General features: G+C 38.5%; 2 protein-coding genes across 2 annotated transcripts; one reads left to right on the forward strand and one right to left on the reverse strand.

The window, feature by feature from the left end:
- Positions 1–4,961: 4,961 nt before the first annotated feature.
- On the reverse strand, positions 4,962–8,431 carry LOC137734737 (serine/threonine-protein kinase PCRK1-like). Its single transcript, XM_068474010.1, has 5 exons — positions 7,995–8,431; positions 6,847–7,260; positions 6,131–6,391; positions 5,874–5,996; positions 4,962–5,696 (listed from the first exon to the last, which is right to left on the reverse strand). The coding sequence occupies exons 2-5, from the start codon at positions 7,234–7,236 to the stop codon at positions 5,172–5,174; spliced, it is 1,299 nt and encodes a 432-aa protein (XP_068330111.1). The 5' UTR covers positions 7,237–7,260; positions 7,995–8,431; the 3' UTR covers positions 4,962–5,171.
- A 4,336-nt stretch (positions 8,432–12,767) lies between these two features.
- On the forward strand, positions 12,768–18,701 carry LOC137735178 (ABC transporter G family member 24-like). The gene is made up of 14 exons (XM_068474574.1): positions 12,768–13,327; positions 13,569–13,645; positions 13,816–14,088; positions 14,220–14,283; positions 14,374–14,520; positions 14,723–14,757; positions 14,926–14,999; positions 15,171–16,096; positions 16,367–16,663; positions 16,786–17,280; positions 17,428–17,576; positions 17,671–17,960; positions 18,047–18,180; positions 18,331–18,701. Exons 1-14 carry the CDS (start codon positions 13,104–13,106, stop codon positions 18,485–18,487), a joined length of 3,342 nt encoding a protein of 1,113 aa, XP_068330675.1. The 5' UTR covers positions 12,768–13,103; the 3' UTR covers positions 18,488–18,701.
- Positions 18,702–18,832: the final 131 nt, after the last annotated feature.

Genomic DNA, 18,832 nt, shown 5'->3' on the forward strand with positions numbered 1-18,832 from the left:
TTTTCCATTCCAACATCTCTTTCTTTACATAATACATATATATATATATATATATATATTAGTCCCAAGTATCGCAGAGAAAGAAATAAGAAAAAATACAAGTTTTACATATATTGAGTTAATAGCAACATATTGAAAGGGTGTGAGTTCGAAGGTTCTTCCGGTGTGCAAGGAAGAATCTTATCAGAAGAAGAAGGTTTTGGGCCGTTTTATTCTGGGGACGACGTGGTGTTTCTGAAACGGCTTGCACACTTTGGACAGAGCCGCGAAACGTCTTAAAGAGAGCGACTTAGTCCGTGACTCATCCCAAGAATCATTCACCACTCAAGGCTTCTACAATTTTCGGGTAACTTCGTTCCTTTCTATTTCAGTTTACAACAATTTTAAGACGGTAACAATCTGCCATGGAATCTGAAAACAACACCACACTGGACCTTAACAAGCCTTCCAAGTTTGAGGGTCTCCACTTTAAGCGTTAGAGGCAGAAGATGTTATTTTTTCTCACCACAAAAAAATTGGCTTCATTTTGCACCACTGTCAAACCAACTCTCCCTGAAGAGCCCACTATTGCACAAACCAAAGCTTCACAAACTTGGATTGAAAATGATTTTCTTGCTAAGAATTATATTCTTAATGGATTGTCTGATGACCTTTATGATTACTACTCTGATTATGGCACTGCTAAAGATTTATGGGAGGCACTTCAGAAAAAACATCACACTGAGGAAGCTGGGGCTAAGAAATTTGTTGTTAGTTGCTATTTGAAATATCAGATGGTTGATAATAAATCTATTGAAGCACAATCTCATGAATTACAAAAAATTGCTCATGAAATTATTTCTGAAGGCATGGTTTTAGATGATCAATTTCAAGTTGCTGTCATCATTGATAAATTGCCACTAACCTGGAAAATTTTCAAGAACTCACTCCGCTACAAGACAAAAGAGTTCTCCCTGGAAAGCTTGATCACTCGACTTCGCATTGAGGAAGAGGCCAGGAAACAAGAATTGAAGGAGGAAATTATGGTCGTGTCAAGCAACCAGAAGGCTACCAACTTCAACCAGAACCAGACTCTAGCTGTGCTGAAGCCAATTGGGAAGAACATGAAGATTTAGAACAAGAATCACAACAAACGCCTCAACAACAACACAAACAAGGTTCAGGATCAAAATCCTTCTCATCCTCAGAATACGTACCAACCCCTCTCATGTGCTGCTTTTGATTCAAGACAGTTTGAATGCTATAACTGTCACAAGCTGGGCCATCTTGCCCGGAATTGCAGAAATAAGAAAAGCCCTGCTCCACAGGAAAATCTTGTTGAAGAACATCTGATTGCAATGATATCAGAAATCAACTTTGTTGATGGATCCGAGGGGTGGTGGGTGGACACTGGCACTTCTCGCCATGTTTGCTATGATCGTTCCCTTTTCAAGACCTATTTTGTGGCTGAGGGAAGGAAGGTGTTGTTGGGTGATTCACACTCAACTGATGTTGCTAGTACTGGAGAGGTGGAGCTGAGGTTCACCTCTGGAAAAACCATGATATTGAAAGATGTGATGCATGCTCCAACGATAAGGAAGAATTTGGTCTCTGACTTTCTTCTCAACAAGGTTGTATTTACTCAAACCATTAGAGCAGATATGTATACTCTTACTAAAAATGGGGTTTTTGTGGGAAAGGGATATGCTACTGATGGAATGTTTAAATTGAATGTTGATGCTATTAAAATGTAATAATTGAGTCACTTGATGCTGATTTTTATAAGAATAAAGTTCCTTTAATCTTCAAAATAGTGGGGGTTCTAATTCTTCTAAAATTTATGAACCTATTGATAGATAGCCCTTTATGCGAAGAAATCGATTCCAGCAGTTTTGATCCATTGTGATAGCACAACGTAATCTCTTATAGAGCTGTAAGAGTGGATCATATATGGTCTGAAGAAAACTTGGATGATCCTTTGACGAAAGGACTAGCATGAGAAAAGGTTTGGAAAACCTCGAAAGGGATGGGACTAAAGCCCGTAGAAAACTGAGTCATTTGTGATAGCAACCCAACCTATAAACTGGAGATCCCAAGAAATAGGTTCAAAGGGTAATAACAAGTCAAAAGTGATATGAGTGAAGTCTTGCTAATTTTAATTTGGAATATTATTCCATGTTCATCCTTAAGAAGCATGACATCCTGAAGCGTTTTTAGGTTGAGAATTTTTCGCTTAGTAAGGTCTATACTCTATGTTGAGTAGGATATCTAGCTACAAGAATATCCTTGATGGTCTTACCTATGTGAATGTGGAAATGAGGCCGCTTCCTATGAAATCTTGGGCAAGTTTCTAGAGCGTTCACTATACTGGGATATAAGCACAAGGCCGTAATGTGCTGCCTTTTTGAACTTCACCTTAATAAAGTTATGTGTGTGGTGTTGTCAGAGATAGAGTTCAAAACTATAAGTTACTCTAATATAATCTGGATCACTAACACTATGTACAGGTTCAAGTTGAGAAACACCTTTACTTATGCATAGCTTTTTGATATGTTGCTTTATATATATTTTTTTTTAAATAAAAACAAGTGGGGGATTGTTGGAGCAGTTATGTTTTTATTTAATAATATATATGTTTATATTTTTATGTTTTGTTTTATTGCCCATATTATATAGATAACGTTTGTTTTATTATCATTATTCTATGCATAACAGCCAATTGATTTTGGCTTTTCAATGAGATAAGGAGTTACAGCTTTTTTGAAACATGTCATTGACTTTTCAATCGGATAAGGAGTTATCTCCCTTTAAGTTTGAAAAGATCGGATTCCTTCTCTAAATAGAGAAGAAGATCAAGTCTATTTACATAATTGATTTGAATGTTTTGATTTTGTCCGTTTTGTTTTCTTCTGCATTTGATACCCTACAATTTTGTTTTGATTTCCTACAGTTTTGCACCCCAAATAACTCATTTGTCTTTCTTACAATTTTTCCATTCCAACATCTCTTTCTTTACATAATACATATATATATATATTAGTCCCAAGTATCGCAGAGAAAGAAATAAGAAAAAATACAAGTTTTACATATATTGAGTTAATAGCAACATATTGAAAGGGTGTGAGTTCGAAGGTTCTTCCGGTGTGCAAGGAAGAATCTTATCAGAAGAAGAAGGTTCTAGGTTGTTTTATCCTGGGGACGATGTGGTGTTTGTGAAACTGTCAAGGCTTCTACATTTTTCGGGTAACTTCGTTCCTTTCTATTTTAGTTTACAACAGTCTCCACCACCCGTGTTAAGGACCTTTTTAAGGACTCAACAAGAATATTCGGGTCCCTAAAAGAATATTTTCTCCAAAGGAGAAGTCCCTATTGTAGAAACCCTAAATAAATAAATATAAGGAAAAGAAACAAATTGAGAGTTTGAAAAGTAGTTGGTTGATCTCCAACGATAAATACAAAAAACCATAAGAAACAATCCAATATGTTGATTTTGACAGCAAAAAAAGAAGGGTCGATAGCATGTACCTTGTGGGGCCCGCATTGATGTTGTGCTTTGCTACTTCAGCATTCACGTGGGTTCAAGCCCAATTTTTTCCAATTTTTCAAACTAGGTCCCACCGGTTAGAGTCTCTATATCCGGATAATACTTAGACAATCATTAGTGAGTCTCATATATACTTATTTTTTTATTTGGCCAATTAAAAGATGACACGTGTTTATTGCTTTCAAAAATTCAAGAAAATTTAAATAACATGTGCACTATTTTTTAAAACAATAAAACATGTGTTAAAAAAATATTGGGTCAAATCTAAAATGTAAGTACCTAAGTTGTCACATCCCGGTCCGTGGCGGATCACTTCCCGAGCCCGCTCCACCACCGTAACACGATATTGTCCGCTTTGGGCTTACCATTCCCTCGCGGTTTTGTTTTTGGGAACTCACGAGCAACTTCCCAGTGGGTCAGCCATCATGGGATTGCTCTAGCCCCCTTCTCGCTTAACTTCAGAGTTCCTACCGAACCCGAAGCCAGTGAGCTCCCAAAAGGCCTCGTGCTAGGTGGGGATGAGAATATACATTTAAGGATCACTCCCCTGAACGATGTGGGATGTCACAATCCACCCCCCTTAGGGGCCAGACGTCCTCGTCGGCACACCACGACTAGGGTTAGGCTCTGATACCAAATTGTCACATCCCTGCCCGGGGCGGATCACTTCCCGAGCCCGCTCCACCACCGTAACACGATATTGTCCGTTTTGGGCTTACCATTCCCTCACAGTTTTGTTTTTGGGAACTCACGAGCAACTTCCCAGTGGGTCACCCATCATAGGATTGCTCTAGCCCCCTTCTCGCTTAACTTTGGAGTTCCTACGGAACCCGAAGCCAGTGAGCTCCCAAAAAGCCTCGTGCTAGGTGAGGATGAGAATATACATTTAAGGATCACTCCCCTGGACGATGTGGGATGCCGCATAAGTATTATCCCCCGTTCACAACCTTATATTTGAGGATTTTTATAGGAACTTCGACGAGTCCCTATACCTTTGTAGGGACTTTTTCGCCAGCCAATTGGAAACCTTTTGTTCCTAAATATTACGTTTATACGATGGTAGAGACTCTTTTAGGATCTCTATTAGAGATGCTCTTATGTACACACACAACAGATTGTACCATTCTATAAGCATGCTGTATTTGTTGGAACTTCACCATATAAACTGTTGTCGATCTGGACATTTTCTCTGCGGGGAGTGTGATTTCAGCAACGACAATAGAGCAGATTGCCATTACAAGATCACTTCACAAATTTTCCAAACAGTGCAACAACAGAAGGGCTTGATTGTCACACTTTCATAACGTAAGCCTTAGCGGTACCAAATTGTTAACTGAGTACATGTGTTCTCAGTTAGTATGTATTCGAAATTGATTAAGATGATAGTTTCACTGAAGCGTTATTCTTCCGATGGCGCCAAGAGCCTCTGGGAGGCCAATCAGAATAGTTCAAGTACCCATCTATATGTATATATATATATATGAGATCAATACAACTTTACACTTCCATTTCCCAATAAGTATACCATAGAGCAGATTTTCCATCACATGAGCAAAACAAAAAAGAAGCAAACATTGTCACCTAATGAGGTCATCACCTGATCAAAATTAGCAATTCTGCCAATTCCCAGTATGCTCCTCAACTTCTTTCAACATGGATTTACAATCTTTGGTCTCCATATTGGCCAATTTAAGCAACCGTTCTCTCCGATGAATGGATCCACAAACCTCCTCATCAAATACTCTCTTTTGGATTCCGCAAAATAGTCTTCTTTGGAGTCCACACCCTGCAGAGGGAGTTCCGGGCTTCCCATGTCCGTTGTCTCCATGATTCGGTTCAACATCTCCAAGACTTCACTCATTTTGGGGCGCGATCTAGGGTGTCGCACCAAGCACCGGCTGGCTACAGCTGCTAGTTTTTGGGCTGCCTTGAGGGAATACTTTCCTTCGAGCCTTGCATCCAAAATCACCTGGAACTTTTTTAGGTCTGAAGAGAGGTGTGGCCTCACCCATTCCAAGAGTTTTTGCTCGTTCTTGGGTCGGTTTCTATCCAGAGGTCGTCTGCCTGTGATAAGTTCTAAAAGGAAAACTCCATAACTCCACACATCACTTTTTGTTGTGAGATGCCCAGTTTGAATGTATTCAGGAGCTGCATATCCAACTGTTCCAACAACCTGTAGAATGATCAATCGGAAAGTGAATACATAGAACTTATTGGAAACTGTTACATGGTTTTTGATTGCTCAATCAACTCTGCATGCTTAAGTCAGACATCTGTTTTGCCTATTGACGTGTCTAATTAGTACCAATTTGAGAATAGAGTCTAAAGTATATGAATTAATTATGCATACCGCGGTAGAGACGTGACTCAATCCGTCTGAAGGCCCAAGTCTGGCCAATCCAAAGTCCGATAACTTGGCATTCCATTGTTCATCCAAAAGTATGTTTGAAGACTTGAAATCCCTAAAGATAATCTGCTACAGAGATAACAATTTAGAAATGACAGTAAAGAATAAGTTAAAGCAGAATGGACACTCATTCGGGAGAATAACCATGAGCATCCTATTGAGATCTGTAGCACATAGGGGCTGGGGGAACTAGAAATTACCTGAAATTCCATCCCCTCATGGAGGTATGCTAAGCCACGGGCAGCATCCTGGGCTATTTTCATTCTTGTGCCCCATGGAAGAGCTATCTGAAATCGGCTTGATAAGTGGTCTTGCACACTTCTGTTGGGCATATATTCGTAAACCAGGAGCCGTTGAATCCCTCTTTCGTCATCCTCAGCACAGTAGCCTAACAGCTTGACAAGATTTGGATGTACAACAACCCCTAAAACATTGACTTCAGTCACCCACTCTTTATGGCCCTGTTATATGAAAGAGGGTAACAAAATTGAAATTATCAAACAACTTGAAGAAATGGGTTGCATAGGCACCCACTTTTTGTATACGCTCACATTGTTTTGTTTGTAGACTTCTGAACACAATAAATAACATTTTTCCGAGCTTTGAGCAACCTAACTTTGCAAGTTATTATCATTTGAGCAAGATAATTTACAAGTTATTATCATTTCATAGTTTGTTATTTGAGTATCGTATGCTAGGTTTTTATGAGAACATACTCAGTCTTGTCTGAAATTGTGCAGTAGTTGTCAAAAGTTTAATAATGCGTCGCATTCTTAACATACATAATCCACCTAAGTTTCACCGCAATGCTGCTATTAATTTGGTTCCAATAACTCCAGCAATTATTACCATACTATTATCATCAGATTAGTGTATATCTTATGCATATACACCAGCATAGAGGAAGAAAACTTGCCTGAAAACCCCGTTTACTCAGTTGTTTAACAGCGACATCTATTCTTTTATGTTGATCTTCTGCACTCCGGATATTACCCCTATACACGCCACCGAACCCACCCTCTCCAAGCATGAGGGAGAGACTAAAGTTCTTTGTTGCTGCTTTTAGCTCCGAGCATGTGAATTCTCTGAGATTATTACTCTGTCTCTGAGACAATGCTGCAAATGACTTAGTGGACGATGGTGTGCTAAGTTCTGCAGTGGTATTCTGGGAATTGAACTCAGAACTTGATTTTCTTGGGTCACGATCTCGTGAAAAGAATGAGGAAGCTGAACGAGTAGAGATAGACTTAGTAGTCTTTGGTTCATCATCCTTATCTCTGTTGGAGAATTTATAAAAACACTTCATTGCCGGCAGAAAGCGATGACCTCACTGCAATAGTTAAACAAAATTTTCATCAGGTCTAATTTCGGATATAAAACAAAAATCTTGCACTTTAATCAAAACTCAAGTGATTTATTCCGAAAATCCCTCTTCACACATTCAATTAGCAACCAGTGATATCTTAAACCAAAAATCTATCAAATCTCAAAGAACTTTTGAGATTGCTCACAGAACTTTTCTCTTTTTCGATATATTCCGAAAAATTCCATCTCTCAAGTCTCAAGGAGACCAAAAATCTATTTAAATTGATACAAACACAACCTAAATTTTCATCTGATGTACCAGAAACTTCCTCAAACCTTGATCCTTTTATTTTTATTACAAGCGATATTTCTACTCTAAACTAGAGGCGGAGGGTTCGAACACAGGTTATGGTGGGATGAAGAGGAAGGCTCTAATACAATCCACCACTTGCCCTCGAACCTTTGACTTTTAAGCATTCATGTTCCAACTCTGGTCAAATTTGCAGAAACCAATTCACTCAGGCAAAACATTAAGACACAAGAATACAAAAGTCAAATCAATTAACATAAAAATCCAAGGATTCAAATTCTTGAAGAAACCACCAAAATCTTGAAACCCCAGAATCCCAATTCCAGCCACTTGAATTATGGCCAACAGTTAAATTCATTGGCATGCACAAGAAAATAAAAAAAATATAAAAAAAATAAAAAAAAAGCTAGAAAATTCAATTCACTTGGAAAAAAAAGAAAAAAACCTACCTCTCATATATCACTGCAGGAAAAGTCTGGCAACCTATGCAAACAGATCCTTGTAGCTTTCTGGTGTTGCTAAAGGGAGACCAGAGATCCTGCAGAAAAATTTAGGAGCATCCAAGGAAACAACGAGCTCCCCATGATCTAAGGCAAGTCAATACAAGGCAGCTGGGGTATAGCTCAGCTCAACAGCTCAACAAATCAGAACCCCCGGACGCACACCAACAAAAATAAATAAAAATTAAGAGAGAGAAATAGAGAGAAAGAAGAGAGAGAGGGAGAGAGAGGGAGAGATCCCAAATAATAATTTATAAAAATAGGATGTTGTTTTGTTTTTGTATTCGGAGGAGGGGGAAGGTGAAAACTTTAAATATTTTGAGCGTGTGAAAGCGAAGCGAAGACCGAGTGAGTGATGGATGGATATCTTTGTTTTAAAGATAAAGGTTTATACTTTAAGGTGGTTTTCTGCCAAAGAACGAGTCATGATATGCTGCCAAAGCAAATAAAAGAAGAACCAGTCAAATTCTGCACAGTGTTTTATCTGCATATACATATATATATATATATATATATATATTATATGACTTTATATATTTATAATATATATACACACACACGCATTTGTGCTGTATTTTACAGAGAGGTTGTTGCAAGTTGGAAACCACACCCCCAACATTAGCTGATTTTGTGGGGTAGCTTACACCATAAATAATCCAAAGTTACCGATAGTTTATATATAAATTAGAACTGATATGACAAGGGATATTTCTTAAAAGTGAAACTCATAATGGATTATGTTGATGTACAAAATCGGCGAGGATTTTGGTACAATAGAAAGTGTCAAGTTTGTAACCTTCGCTAGGTTGCTCTGGTCATTAGTGTGGATAAGTATGTAAATGAATAGAGACAGGGAAGCAAACAACACAAGATGTACGTGGTTCACCCAGATTGGCTACGTCTACGGAGTAGAGGAGTTCTCATTAGTTGTGAAGGGTTTACACAAATAAATAGGTTCAATCTCTTTTTTTGTGAGTTCTAGTGAATAGTTTAGTACAAATGACATTAGGGATTATTGTGGAAGAATGATCCCCTTTTATAGAAGAGAGTTTCTAGCTTTGTTCTGACATTGGCACGTGTCGTGTTGTGATTGGCCTCTGATATCGACATGTGTCGCGCTATGACTGGCCTCTGATACTGACATGTGTCGTGTTGTGATTGGCCTCCTGGTTGGAGGAAAAGTCTTGTGGGTCATTGACGGTATGTTGTTGACCGGTGCTTAATAGTTTCGGGATTAGTCAAGTATGGTACAAATATATTCAATATTTCTTAAAAGCGAGACTCATAATAGATTCTTTGCTACATTATAGTTTAACATTAATTTCTGTATCTATATTATAAAACATGTGAAAAAATGGACAGTTTATGGAGAATTTCACTTTTGCGAGAGTACCATTGGCAATTCTCAAATTAGAGAAGTAATGTGTCCCTAAAACAGATGCAAGTTGCATAACATGCCCAAATGTTACCAACACTAAACATATTAAGTTTCTCATTTAAGAGGGAATATGCAGTATTTATGTATCATTTGTCTTTATCTCACTTATCATATAGCGAGTGATCAAATTACACGAGTGAAATAGAAACAAGAATATATCTCATCAAACTTTTTCTCATGGAATGAGCATTATGAGTGAAACTAATATAATCCATAGAATAAACTCTCACCACATGTAAGTTTTTCTCTTGATCTGATAACACGGCAAAACCAATTCAACAAGGTTATCAAATAATGTGGACACATTTCAGCTTCTGTTTTTATCAATCCACCATGAACGTGTTTTAGGTAGCTGAAATTGGAGTGAGGATCCTCACCGGATCCTCTTTGTGAGGATCCCGAGGATCCTCAAATCACATCTGTTCCACGTATATCGTACGGTCAGAAATCATTGCAAATTTTTTATTTAAAATTGAATATAAACAGTACCTGACGAAAAATGATTGCACAATATACGATGAATGAATGTAATTGAAGGATCATGAAGATCCTCACAAAAAGAATTCGGCGAGAATCCTCTCTCCTGAACTTGTAGGAACCAGTAAAAACGAAGTTTAGATATACGTAGTTATTCCAAACTTAAAAATGTACTGCGAGCCAGAGTATCGTAGTGTTATGGGACATTCATCACGAATTTGTATGATCAGTTTTGCTTGACAAATTCATTAGATAAGGTTGTACGGTACAATTGTGCAATTGTGCAATTAGGCCCTCTTAACTCTGCAGGAAAGTCTAGGGATTTTACAAAGCCTTACAAAAAGAATCCGGCGAAAATCCTCTCTCTTGAAATTGTAAGAACTAGTAAAAACGAAATTTAGATATACATAATTATTCCAAACTTAAAAATGTACTGCAATCCAAAGTATCTTAGTGTTACGGGACATTCATCCCGAATTTGTATGATCAATTTTGCTTGACAAATACATTAGATAAGGTTGTACGGTACAACTGTGCGAGTAGGCCCTCTTAACTCTGCAAGGAAAGTCTAGGGATTTTACAAAGCCTTATTGTCCCCGGACCATTTAAACTGAGGCAGGTCGCCAGCCAGAGGACTGGGATCCTTTTGACCCAAAATTTAAAAATTATATATTTATCCAATTATTCGATCAAAATAAATAAATCATGCAAATTCATGCGCATAAAATAATTTGGGTTCTCAGTAGAGCCGATCCGAGACAAAACTGACTTATCACTAAAAGTAATTCAGCAAAAGTCGCCCAAGAAGTGTTTGTATAATGTCTCAAAACGTGAAAGAGTTTTGTAAAAATTCGATAAACTTTAGGAGGTGTTTGTATAGTTAACCTGATAAAGCAATACATTGATAGACTGGGCTCCAATATCTAATTTTGGACTTCGGAACAAAGGCCCAACAAAGTAGTTGAGGCTCACTAAACGGGCCTTAGAAAATACAGTTACACATTTTTTTCAGTGGTTTTTTAATTTTTTGTACATCCACAACTCTTTCTCTGGACACTAATTACTTTGCCCACCCCAAATTAATTTTCAAGTTTCTCTGGACACCCTGATACGATTAAGAATATACCAAAAACTGACCTTTAAAATAGTTTATTTAAAAAATAATAATTAAATGAAAATAATTGCAGCAAGGGCACAGTCTTGGGCCTACTCCCCCGCCCCTCTCCATTCTATTCACATTGAAAAACATGGTCATTGAATTCAAATTCTGTCCGAATACCAAATTAATTAGTGTTCTTTTCATCTTTGTTCTCTTTACAAGCTCATACTAAGAATTCGTCTCTAAAGTCATTGTCCCTTTTTTTTTTGCTTTTTACCGCCAACTCCGGCCATCATGCTTGGAAAGACCCACATCTTAGCTAGCTCAAAAGCAAGAGGACCGGTCCTGAGAATTTTGAGGCCCGGGGAGACGCAAAAATGTACTCTACCTTCATATAAAAAAAACCTATTTGTTTTCATACGTAAGATTTTGATAAAATTATACTTAGAAAAGCACTTCAAACTCAATAATTTAGAAATACGGAAAAACTAATTTATTTTGTATTGAGAAAAGGGAACTAAAAAACTCCGCGCTTACAGGTAGATAGATTATGAGTTTTGTTTTCCTTCTATATGAACTTTTAAAGTGTTTTCATATTAATCGTGATTTGTTTTTCTTATTTATTACCCTTGTCACTATGTGTCACATCCCGGCCCGGGCAGGACCACTTCCCGGGCTCGACTCCATCATAGCACGATATTGTCCGCTTTGGGCCCCCAGCACACCCTCACGGTTTTGTTTTTGGGAACTCACGAGCAACTTCCCAGTGGGTCACCCATCATGGGATTGCTCTAGCCCCCTTCTCGCTTAACTTCGGAGTTCCTACGGAACTCGAAGCTAGTGAGCTCCCAAAATGCCTCGTGCTAGGTAGAGATGAGAATATACATTTAAGGATCACTCCCCTGGGCGATGTGGGATGTCACACTATGGGAATAAAAAAATTAATCATATTTTCTAATTTTTAGTTGATATGTATAAGCAATGAATGAACACTAATTAAACTTGATGGGACTAAAAAAAATAATGATATTTTCTAATCCTTAATTGATACGCTGAACCTAAGACATCTCAATTACAAATGAAAGGAATACCAGTAGATTGTAGTACTAATTGTGAGCGAAGGAAAACACTGGATACATCAAAGATACACCTAATTGATCTAGCAGCTCAGCTTATGCATCTTGGACATGTTGGCTCCAGAGCCGGTTGCGGCTAGCCCTTTTAGTGTTCGATGTGTGGATGCTGGTACCTCATTGTCCGGCGAATTTTGTAAGTGGTCTTGGCCTGAGTGCCTTGTCCCCCACTGGGAGTTGATCTGCGGATCCCTTCTCGGAGTAGTGTAGTTGTTTTTCACTTGCCTTGTGTGCACTGTGGTGGCGCTATTTGTTTTGGATAGATTGGTCTTTGCCTTTGTGCGATGTGTTATGTAGTCTCGTCTGTCAACACTGACTTGATGTGTCCTTGCTTTACCACGATGACTTTATGTGGCCTCGCTACTTAATGATGAAAAAAGTAAATGTTCACTAATAGAAAATAAGTACATTAATCAACATTTGAATAATAATCTAATCATTAATAATCATGTCATATAATTTACAAAGTATAATAAAACATTCTCCTTAATATTAGCTTGATGAAAACTCCAAAACTCTCTTATCCTGCCAAAAAATTTTAGATACGGACAATAAGACCAGACATGTCCGAAAGCCGTCACGAGGCAAAATCCGTGAGTTCAGACGTGCTTTCGTTTACTTCAACTCACAGGCCCCACCCCACTGCTTTTTCTTCCTTCAATCTCTCTCCCATGTTCTCTGCTCTCTGTAGCTCCTCCAATCTCCACACCCAGCATTCAACCTCCAAACCCGGCATTCAATCTCCAAACCCAGCATTCAATCCTCCCCAGATCCTTAAACCCAGCTCCATTTTTTTTCTACTGATAAATGCATGAGTTAATTTCCAAAACCCAGAACCCAATTTTTTTTCTTCCACTTTTTTGGACTAAATTTGCAAAACGCTTTTGTAATTTGGTGTTAGAATTCCAAAAATGATCTCCAAAGGCGCCAACTTTGGCACATTTGTTTCGGTTGGGGTTTTGGTTCTGTGCTGGGTGCACTTTGTGGAGTGCCAGGATGTGGGGGACTATGACCAAATAGACAACCCAGCAGTTATTCCTCTCATCACTCAGATTGTCTACGGCCGTATCTCCAATGTCACTGCAGTCCTCAGCCGACAAATCAGCAATCGTTCCAGCTTCTGCGTGAAGGACCCGTAAGCTGCTTTGTTTTCAACTTTACTATTTTCTGTTTGGTTGCTGAGAAAATGAACATACATGAAGAGAAAAATGGGGATGTCGGAAATTGAATTGTGTAATTGGGGTGTGAAAAGTCAATTCAAGTTGATTAATGGAAACATTGGTTAGCTGGTAGTTTATATGTAGATATATTGTTGGACTAGTTTCAATTTAGTTGTGTGACAGAGATTAGTTTGGATGATCAAATTTGTGTTTCAGGGAAGCCGATTGGAACGAGGCATTTAATTTTTCATCCAATGTGGATTTCTTAACTTCCTGCATTCAAAAAACTAAGGGTATGTAAGTACTTTTGTAATTAGAATGAAGAATAAATTTGACTGTCTGGTTGTTTCTTAAGTAATGCAGGGAATCGAAAAATTGAAAATTTTTTTCATTCGTTTTGTATCTTGGCAATCGAATGTAGGTATTTGATTTGTTCAGTTTGATAATTTATGATGTTCAACAGGAGATGTTACGCGGCGGTTGTGTACAGCAGCTGAAATGAAGTTCTACTTCAATAGTTTCTTTGAAAAATCTGAGACTACAAATTACTTAAGACCGAACAAGAACTGCAATTTGACCTCATGGATTTCTGGGTGTGAGCCAGGATGGGCTTGTCGTGTTGCCCCAAATGAGCAGGTTGACCTCGAAAATTCACAGGACATCCCTGCCAGGACTCAGAGCTGCCAACCTTGTTGTGAGGGTTTCTTTTGCCCCCATGGTCTTACATGCATGATACGTAAGGCCTTCTATCTTAATATATCCGAGTAATCAACTTGTACTTTGTTTCCGTGCAATGTACTTTACCTAATTAAAGGATGCTTCTGATTATTTCGTTGTTTTCTTCCAATTGCCATCATGTTCTTGAAGCTTGCCCATCAGGTTCTTATTGTCCCCAAGCAACGCTGAACAAATCCACCGGTGTGTGTGAACCGTAAGTTCAGATTCTTGCTTTAATGATCTCTTGACTTATGGTGTTCAATAGCTTATTATGTGTAAAAGTTATATTGATATGTTTTTGCAGATACAATTACCAATTACCTCCGGGGCAACCAAATCATACTTGTGGAGGAGCAAATTTATGGGCTGATGTTGGTAGTAGTAGTGAAGTATTTTGTTCAGCTGGATCATATTGCCCAACCACCGTGAAAAGCATTCCTTGTAGTAGCGGGTATTGAATTTCATTCCTACGTCATTTATGGAACTTGTTCGATGTTTAGTTGATTGTGTTCTGGTTATGTTTTTCAGTTATTTTTTACAAGTCTGAACTAGGATCTGAGATATACACTTTGGATGATAAGTTAAAATTGGTCTATGCTACCTTCATATTCTATGTTCTTCCTATTAATCTTTTTTTTTTCATTCAAGTGCAGACACTACTGCAGGATGGGTTCTACATCTGAGAAACGTTAGTTTTATTTCATTCTATTTCTCGAACAAAATTTTGATATGTTTCTGATTGCAGCCCTTTTTTTAAGTGGCCACGTCCCTTTTCCTTCTAACCCGGGATTTGCACTTTAATACAATCTGCAAGCATAAAGAAGCTAACCTTTTGCTATTTTATTTTATGTTTCAGGCTGCTTCGCTTTGACTTCCTGCAATCCAAACACTGCAAATCAAAATATGCATGCATATGGAATAATGCTAATTGTAAGTTGGCCATTTTACTTCCTAAACAAAAACTTTATTTTTCATTTTCATAGCTGCACGTTATTGATTGTTCATGTGAGGCGCACACTGCTCATTTGAATCAAAGTGCGTATCTGAAATGAAGCAATGAAAAAATGAATTGAAATTTATGATTTTTAATTACTTATGCAGGCAGCTTTGAGTACTCTGCTACTTATTATATACAATTGTTCAGATCAAGTTCTCACCACTAGGGGGAGGAGACGGGCTAAATACCGAGAAGCAGCAGCCAGAAGTGCAAGGGAAACAGCAAAAGCACGCCAAAGATGGAAATCTGCAAAAGAAGCTGCTAAGAAGCATGCAAGTGGATTACAAGCTCACTTATCACGTACCTTTTCTCGAAAAAATGACAGCTCAGAACTTGAGAAACTTAAGATGTTGACTCAATCTAGATCTGACACAGATGATGACCTTTCGATATCACCACATCCAAGTAGATCCGGTGTTTCTCGGTCCTCACCTGTGCCATCAGAAGGAAAGAAAAAGGAACCTACTGAGCTCATGCAGATTATGCATAAAATTGAAGAAGACCCTGAGGGTTATGAAGGTTTCAGTATTGGAGCTGAGGATACGAATGTAGGAAATGTGCCAAAAGGAAAGACGATCAATACTCATAGCCAAATTTTCAAGTATGCTTATGGTCAACTTGAGAAAGAGAAGGCTCAGCTGCAAGAGTACAAGGACCTAACCTTCTCAGGGGTGGTTAAAATGGCTACTAATAACGAAATAAGGAAACGGCCTCTCATTGAGATTTCTTTCAAAGACCTAACGCTTACTTTGAAAGCAATAAACAAGCATCTACTGAGGTGTGTAACTGGTAAAATTAGGCCTGGCCGCATCACTGCTGTTATGGGCCCATCAGGGGCTGGAAAAACAACGTTTCTTTCTGCCCTAGCTGGAAAAGCAATTGGATGCAATACGACTGGTTTAATTCTCATAAATGGAAAGAATACATCAATCCATTCGTATAAAAAAATCGTAGGGTTTGTGCCGCAAGATGATATCGTGCATGGAAACTTGACTGTGGAAGAGAATCTATGGTTCAGTGCTAAGTGCAGGTAACATTCATCTCTTTACCGATTCCACTCTAACAGAATATAGACTATTCACATGTTCGCCATCTTTGCTACTATTTTTTTGGTTGTGTGATAGTTTATTGTCAACCTGCAACTAAAAAGTTTACAATGAAGTGATGGTGCACAATTCATGAACCCCAAGCAACCATTATAGTATTGTGCGGTTTTTCTGCAAAACGCTGCTACATCCTATAATTTTGACTGCTGCTACATCTTGATGATGAACTCATTTATATATTTATTTTTTCGAAGATTATCCGTGGATGTACCAAAAGCGGACAAAGTTTTAGTGGTTGAAAGAGTTATCGAGTCCTTGGGGCTTCAAACAGTACGTGGTTCCTTAGTTGGAACGGTAGAGAAGCGAGGAGTTTCTGGAGGCCAGAGGAAACGTGTAAATGTTGGCTTGGAAATGGTTATGGAACCTTCACTTTTGATTTTGGATGAGCCCACATCCGGTCTAGACAGCGCCTCGTCTCAGCTACTTCTTAGAGCACTTAGACGGGAAGCTCTTGAAGGGGTAAATATCTGCATGGTGGTTCACCAGCCTAGGTAATCATTCAAAACAAGGTTCTTTACTCTTTATACTTTGAAAGTCCACCATTTCTCTCTTCTCTTTCGATGTGCATATAATTCTCATATACTTTGATCAATGCAAAACCTTTTTGCATCAGCTATGCCTTGTTCAAGATGTTTGATGATCTGGTACTCCTGGCAAAAGGTGGTCTAACTGTTTATCATGGACCAGCAAAGAAAGTAGAAGAATACTTTGCAGGCCTTGGGATCAATGTCCCAGACCGAGTCAATCCTCCAGACCACTTCATTGACATTTTAGAGGGTATAGTCGCAACGGAAAGAAGCTCGGGAGTGGGTTATGATGAGCTTCCCATTAGATGGATGCTTCATAATGGGTACTCAGTACCTCCTGAGATGAGGCAGAGTGCCACCGGACTCGCAATGTCATCAATGGATGAAAATTCAAATCGTGAAACAAATTCTTCTGGTGATGATATGATGGAACGGTCTTTTGTCGGAGAGGTATGGCAAGATGTGAAAAGTACTGTGGATCTGCATCGTGATAAGATACAGCTTAATTTCTTGAAATCCAAGGATTTATCGAACCGGAGAATTCCAGGTTTATGTCTACAGTACAGATACTTCCTGGGCAGGTAAGGAATCAAGATTGTGCCAAGTTAAAATTTTTTATTCCACAGAAATTGCTTCATTATTGAAATCTTCAAAATTGAAAACATGGTGTTTTCTGCATTCTTATTGTAATGCTAATGGTTGATCCTCTTTATTTGACGTCATGACAGAGTTGGTAAGCAGAGACTACGGGAAGCTCGCATGCAAGCAGTGGATTATTTGATTTTATTTCTTGCTGGAGCCTGCTTAGGATCACTTTCAAACGTCAGAGATCAGACCTTTGGTGCAGGCGGTTACACTTATACTGTTATTGCAGTTTGTGAGTACAACCAATTATAGGTTTCTTTTTTGTAGACACAAATGCACAAAGCTTTTTTTTCTTCCTAACGTCTTGAGTCTTGATTTGATTTCAGCTCTACTGTGCAAAATTGCGGCTTTGAGGTCGTTTTCTCTAGACAGATTACACTATTGGAGAGAGAGTGCTTCGGGGATGAGCAGCTTGGCTTATTTCCTGGCTAAGGATACTATTGATCATTTTAATACAGTGATCAAACCTGTAGTGTATTTGTCTATGTTCTACTTCTTTACCAACCCAAGATCTAGGTTTGCAGATAACTACGTTGTTCTGGTCTGCCTCGTGTATTGTGTAACTGGTATAGCCTACGCGTTAGCAATCTCTTTCGAACAAGGTGCAGCCCAACTAGTAAGTATCTCATTTAACATATTCTCAGTTTCGCATTCAGTTTTGGCACTCCATTGATATTTTACTGACAAACGGTTTGCTTGCAGTTATCGGTACTTCTTCCAGTTGTTTTGACTCTTATAGCAACACGACAGCAAGATAGTGAATTTATGAAGATTTTAGCTAAGTTGTGCTACCCGCGGTGGGCGTTGGAGGCATTAGTGACTGCAAATGCTGAAAGGTACCCCACAAAATTAATCTAAATGGAACATGGGAAATGTTACGAGCCTTGTTTGTGAACTAGTATACAGATGTATGTACTTGGAACTTCTAATCGATTGGTTAAAACTGTCATTTTGATCTGTATGCTTTTGTTTCCTTTTTGCTACAGGTATGCCGGAGTATGGCTGATAACTCGCTGCGGGTCACTTCTAAAAACCGGCTATAATCTTCATAACTGGAATCTTTGTATAATCATCCTAACATTCATCGGCGTAGTTAGTCGGGCGATAGCGTTCTTTTGTATGGTGACCTTTCAGAAGAAGTGAGTGAAATCATAGATCAACAGTCAGCGTTGATAGGGACAGCATTGTCCAAAGCAGATAGGTAAAATGTATGTTAGGAGCTGTTGAGCACTACGCCTCGATGCTTTGTGTGGGTTCAGGTTTTGTTACTAGTAAGGTGTATACATCTCCCATGAGATTGCTCTGGAAATTGAATCTGAATCTGAAGCTGTATATTTTTTATAGGTTAATCTTTTTTTAACTAGGTTTTCGTAGCTATTTCCCAACACAACCTCAGCAACACGAAGACCTAAATTAAAGCCGACAAAATTCGCACAAACAACTCACAACACTAAAATCTAGTATAAATCGCATCTAAGTCTCGATCAA

The sequence above is a fragment of the Pyrus communis genome, chromosome 5, assembly GCF_963583255.1.
Source record: "Pyrus communis chromosome 5, drPyrComm1.1, whole genome shotgun sequence".
Lineage (NCBI taxonomy): Eukaryota > Viridiplantae > Streptophyta > Magnoliopsida > Rosales > Rosaceae > Pyrus > Pyrus communis.

What these genes read in the sequence shown, in the direction of transcription:
- LOC137734737 (XM_068474010.1), bottom strand. Translation starts at nt 7,236, where the DNA reads ATGAAGTGTTTTTATAAATTCTCCAACAGAGATAAGGATGATGAACCA. An exon ending in TGAGTAAACGGGGTTTTCAG is followed by an intron (nt 6,392 to 6,846) that starts GCAAGTTTTCTT and finishes TTCATATAACAG; the next exon opens with GGCCATAAAGAGTGGGTGAC. An exon ending in ATGAGGGGATGGAATTTCAG is followed by an intron (nt 5,997 to 6,130) that starts GTAATTTCTAGT and finishes TCTCTGTAGCAG; the next exon opens with ATTATCTTTAGGGATTTCAA.
- LOC137735178 (XM_068474574.1), top strand. Translation starts at nt 13,104, where the DNA reads ATGATCTCCAAAGGCGCCAACTTTGGCACATTTGTTTCGGTTGGGGTT. An exon ending in AGCATTCCTTGTAGTAGCGG is followed by an intron (nt 14,521 to 14,722) that starts GTATTGAATTTC and finishes ATTCAAGTGCAG; the next exon opens with ACACTACTGCAGGATGGGTT. An exon ending in TGGTTCAGTGCTAAGTGCAG is followed by an intron (nt 16,097 to 16,366) that starts GTAACATTCATC and finishes ATTTTTTCGAAG; the next exon opens with ATTATCCGTGGATGTACCAA.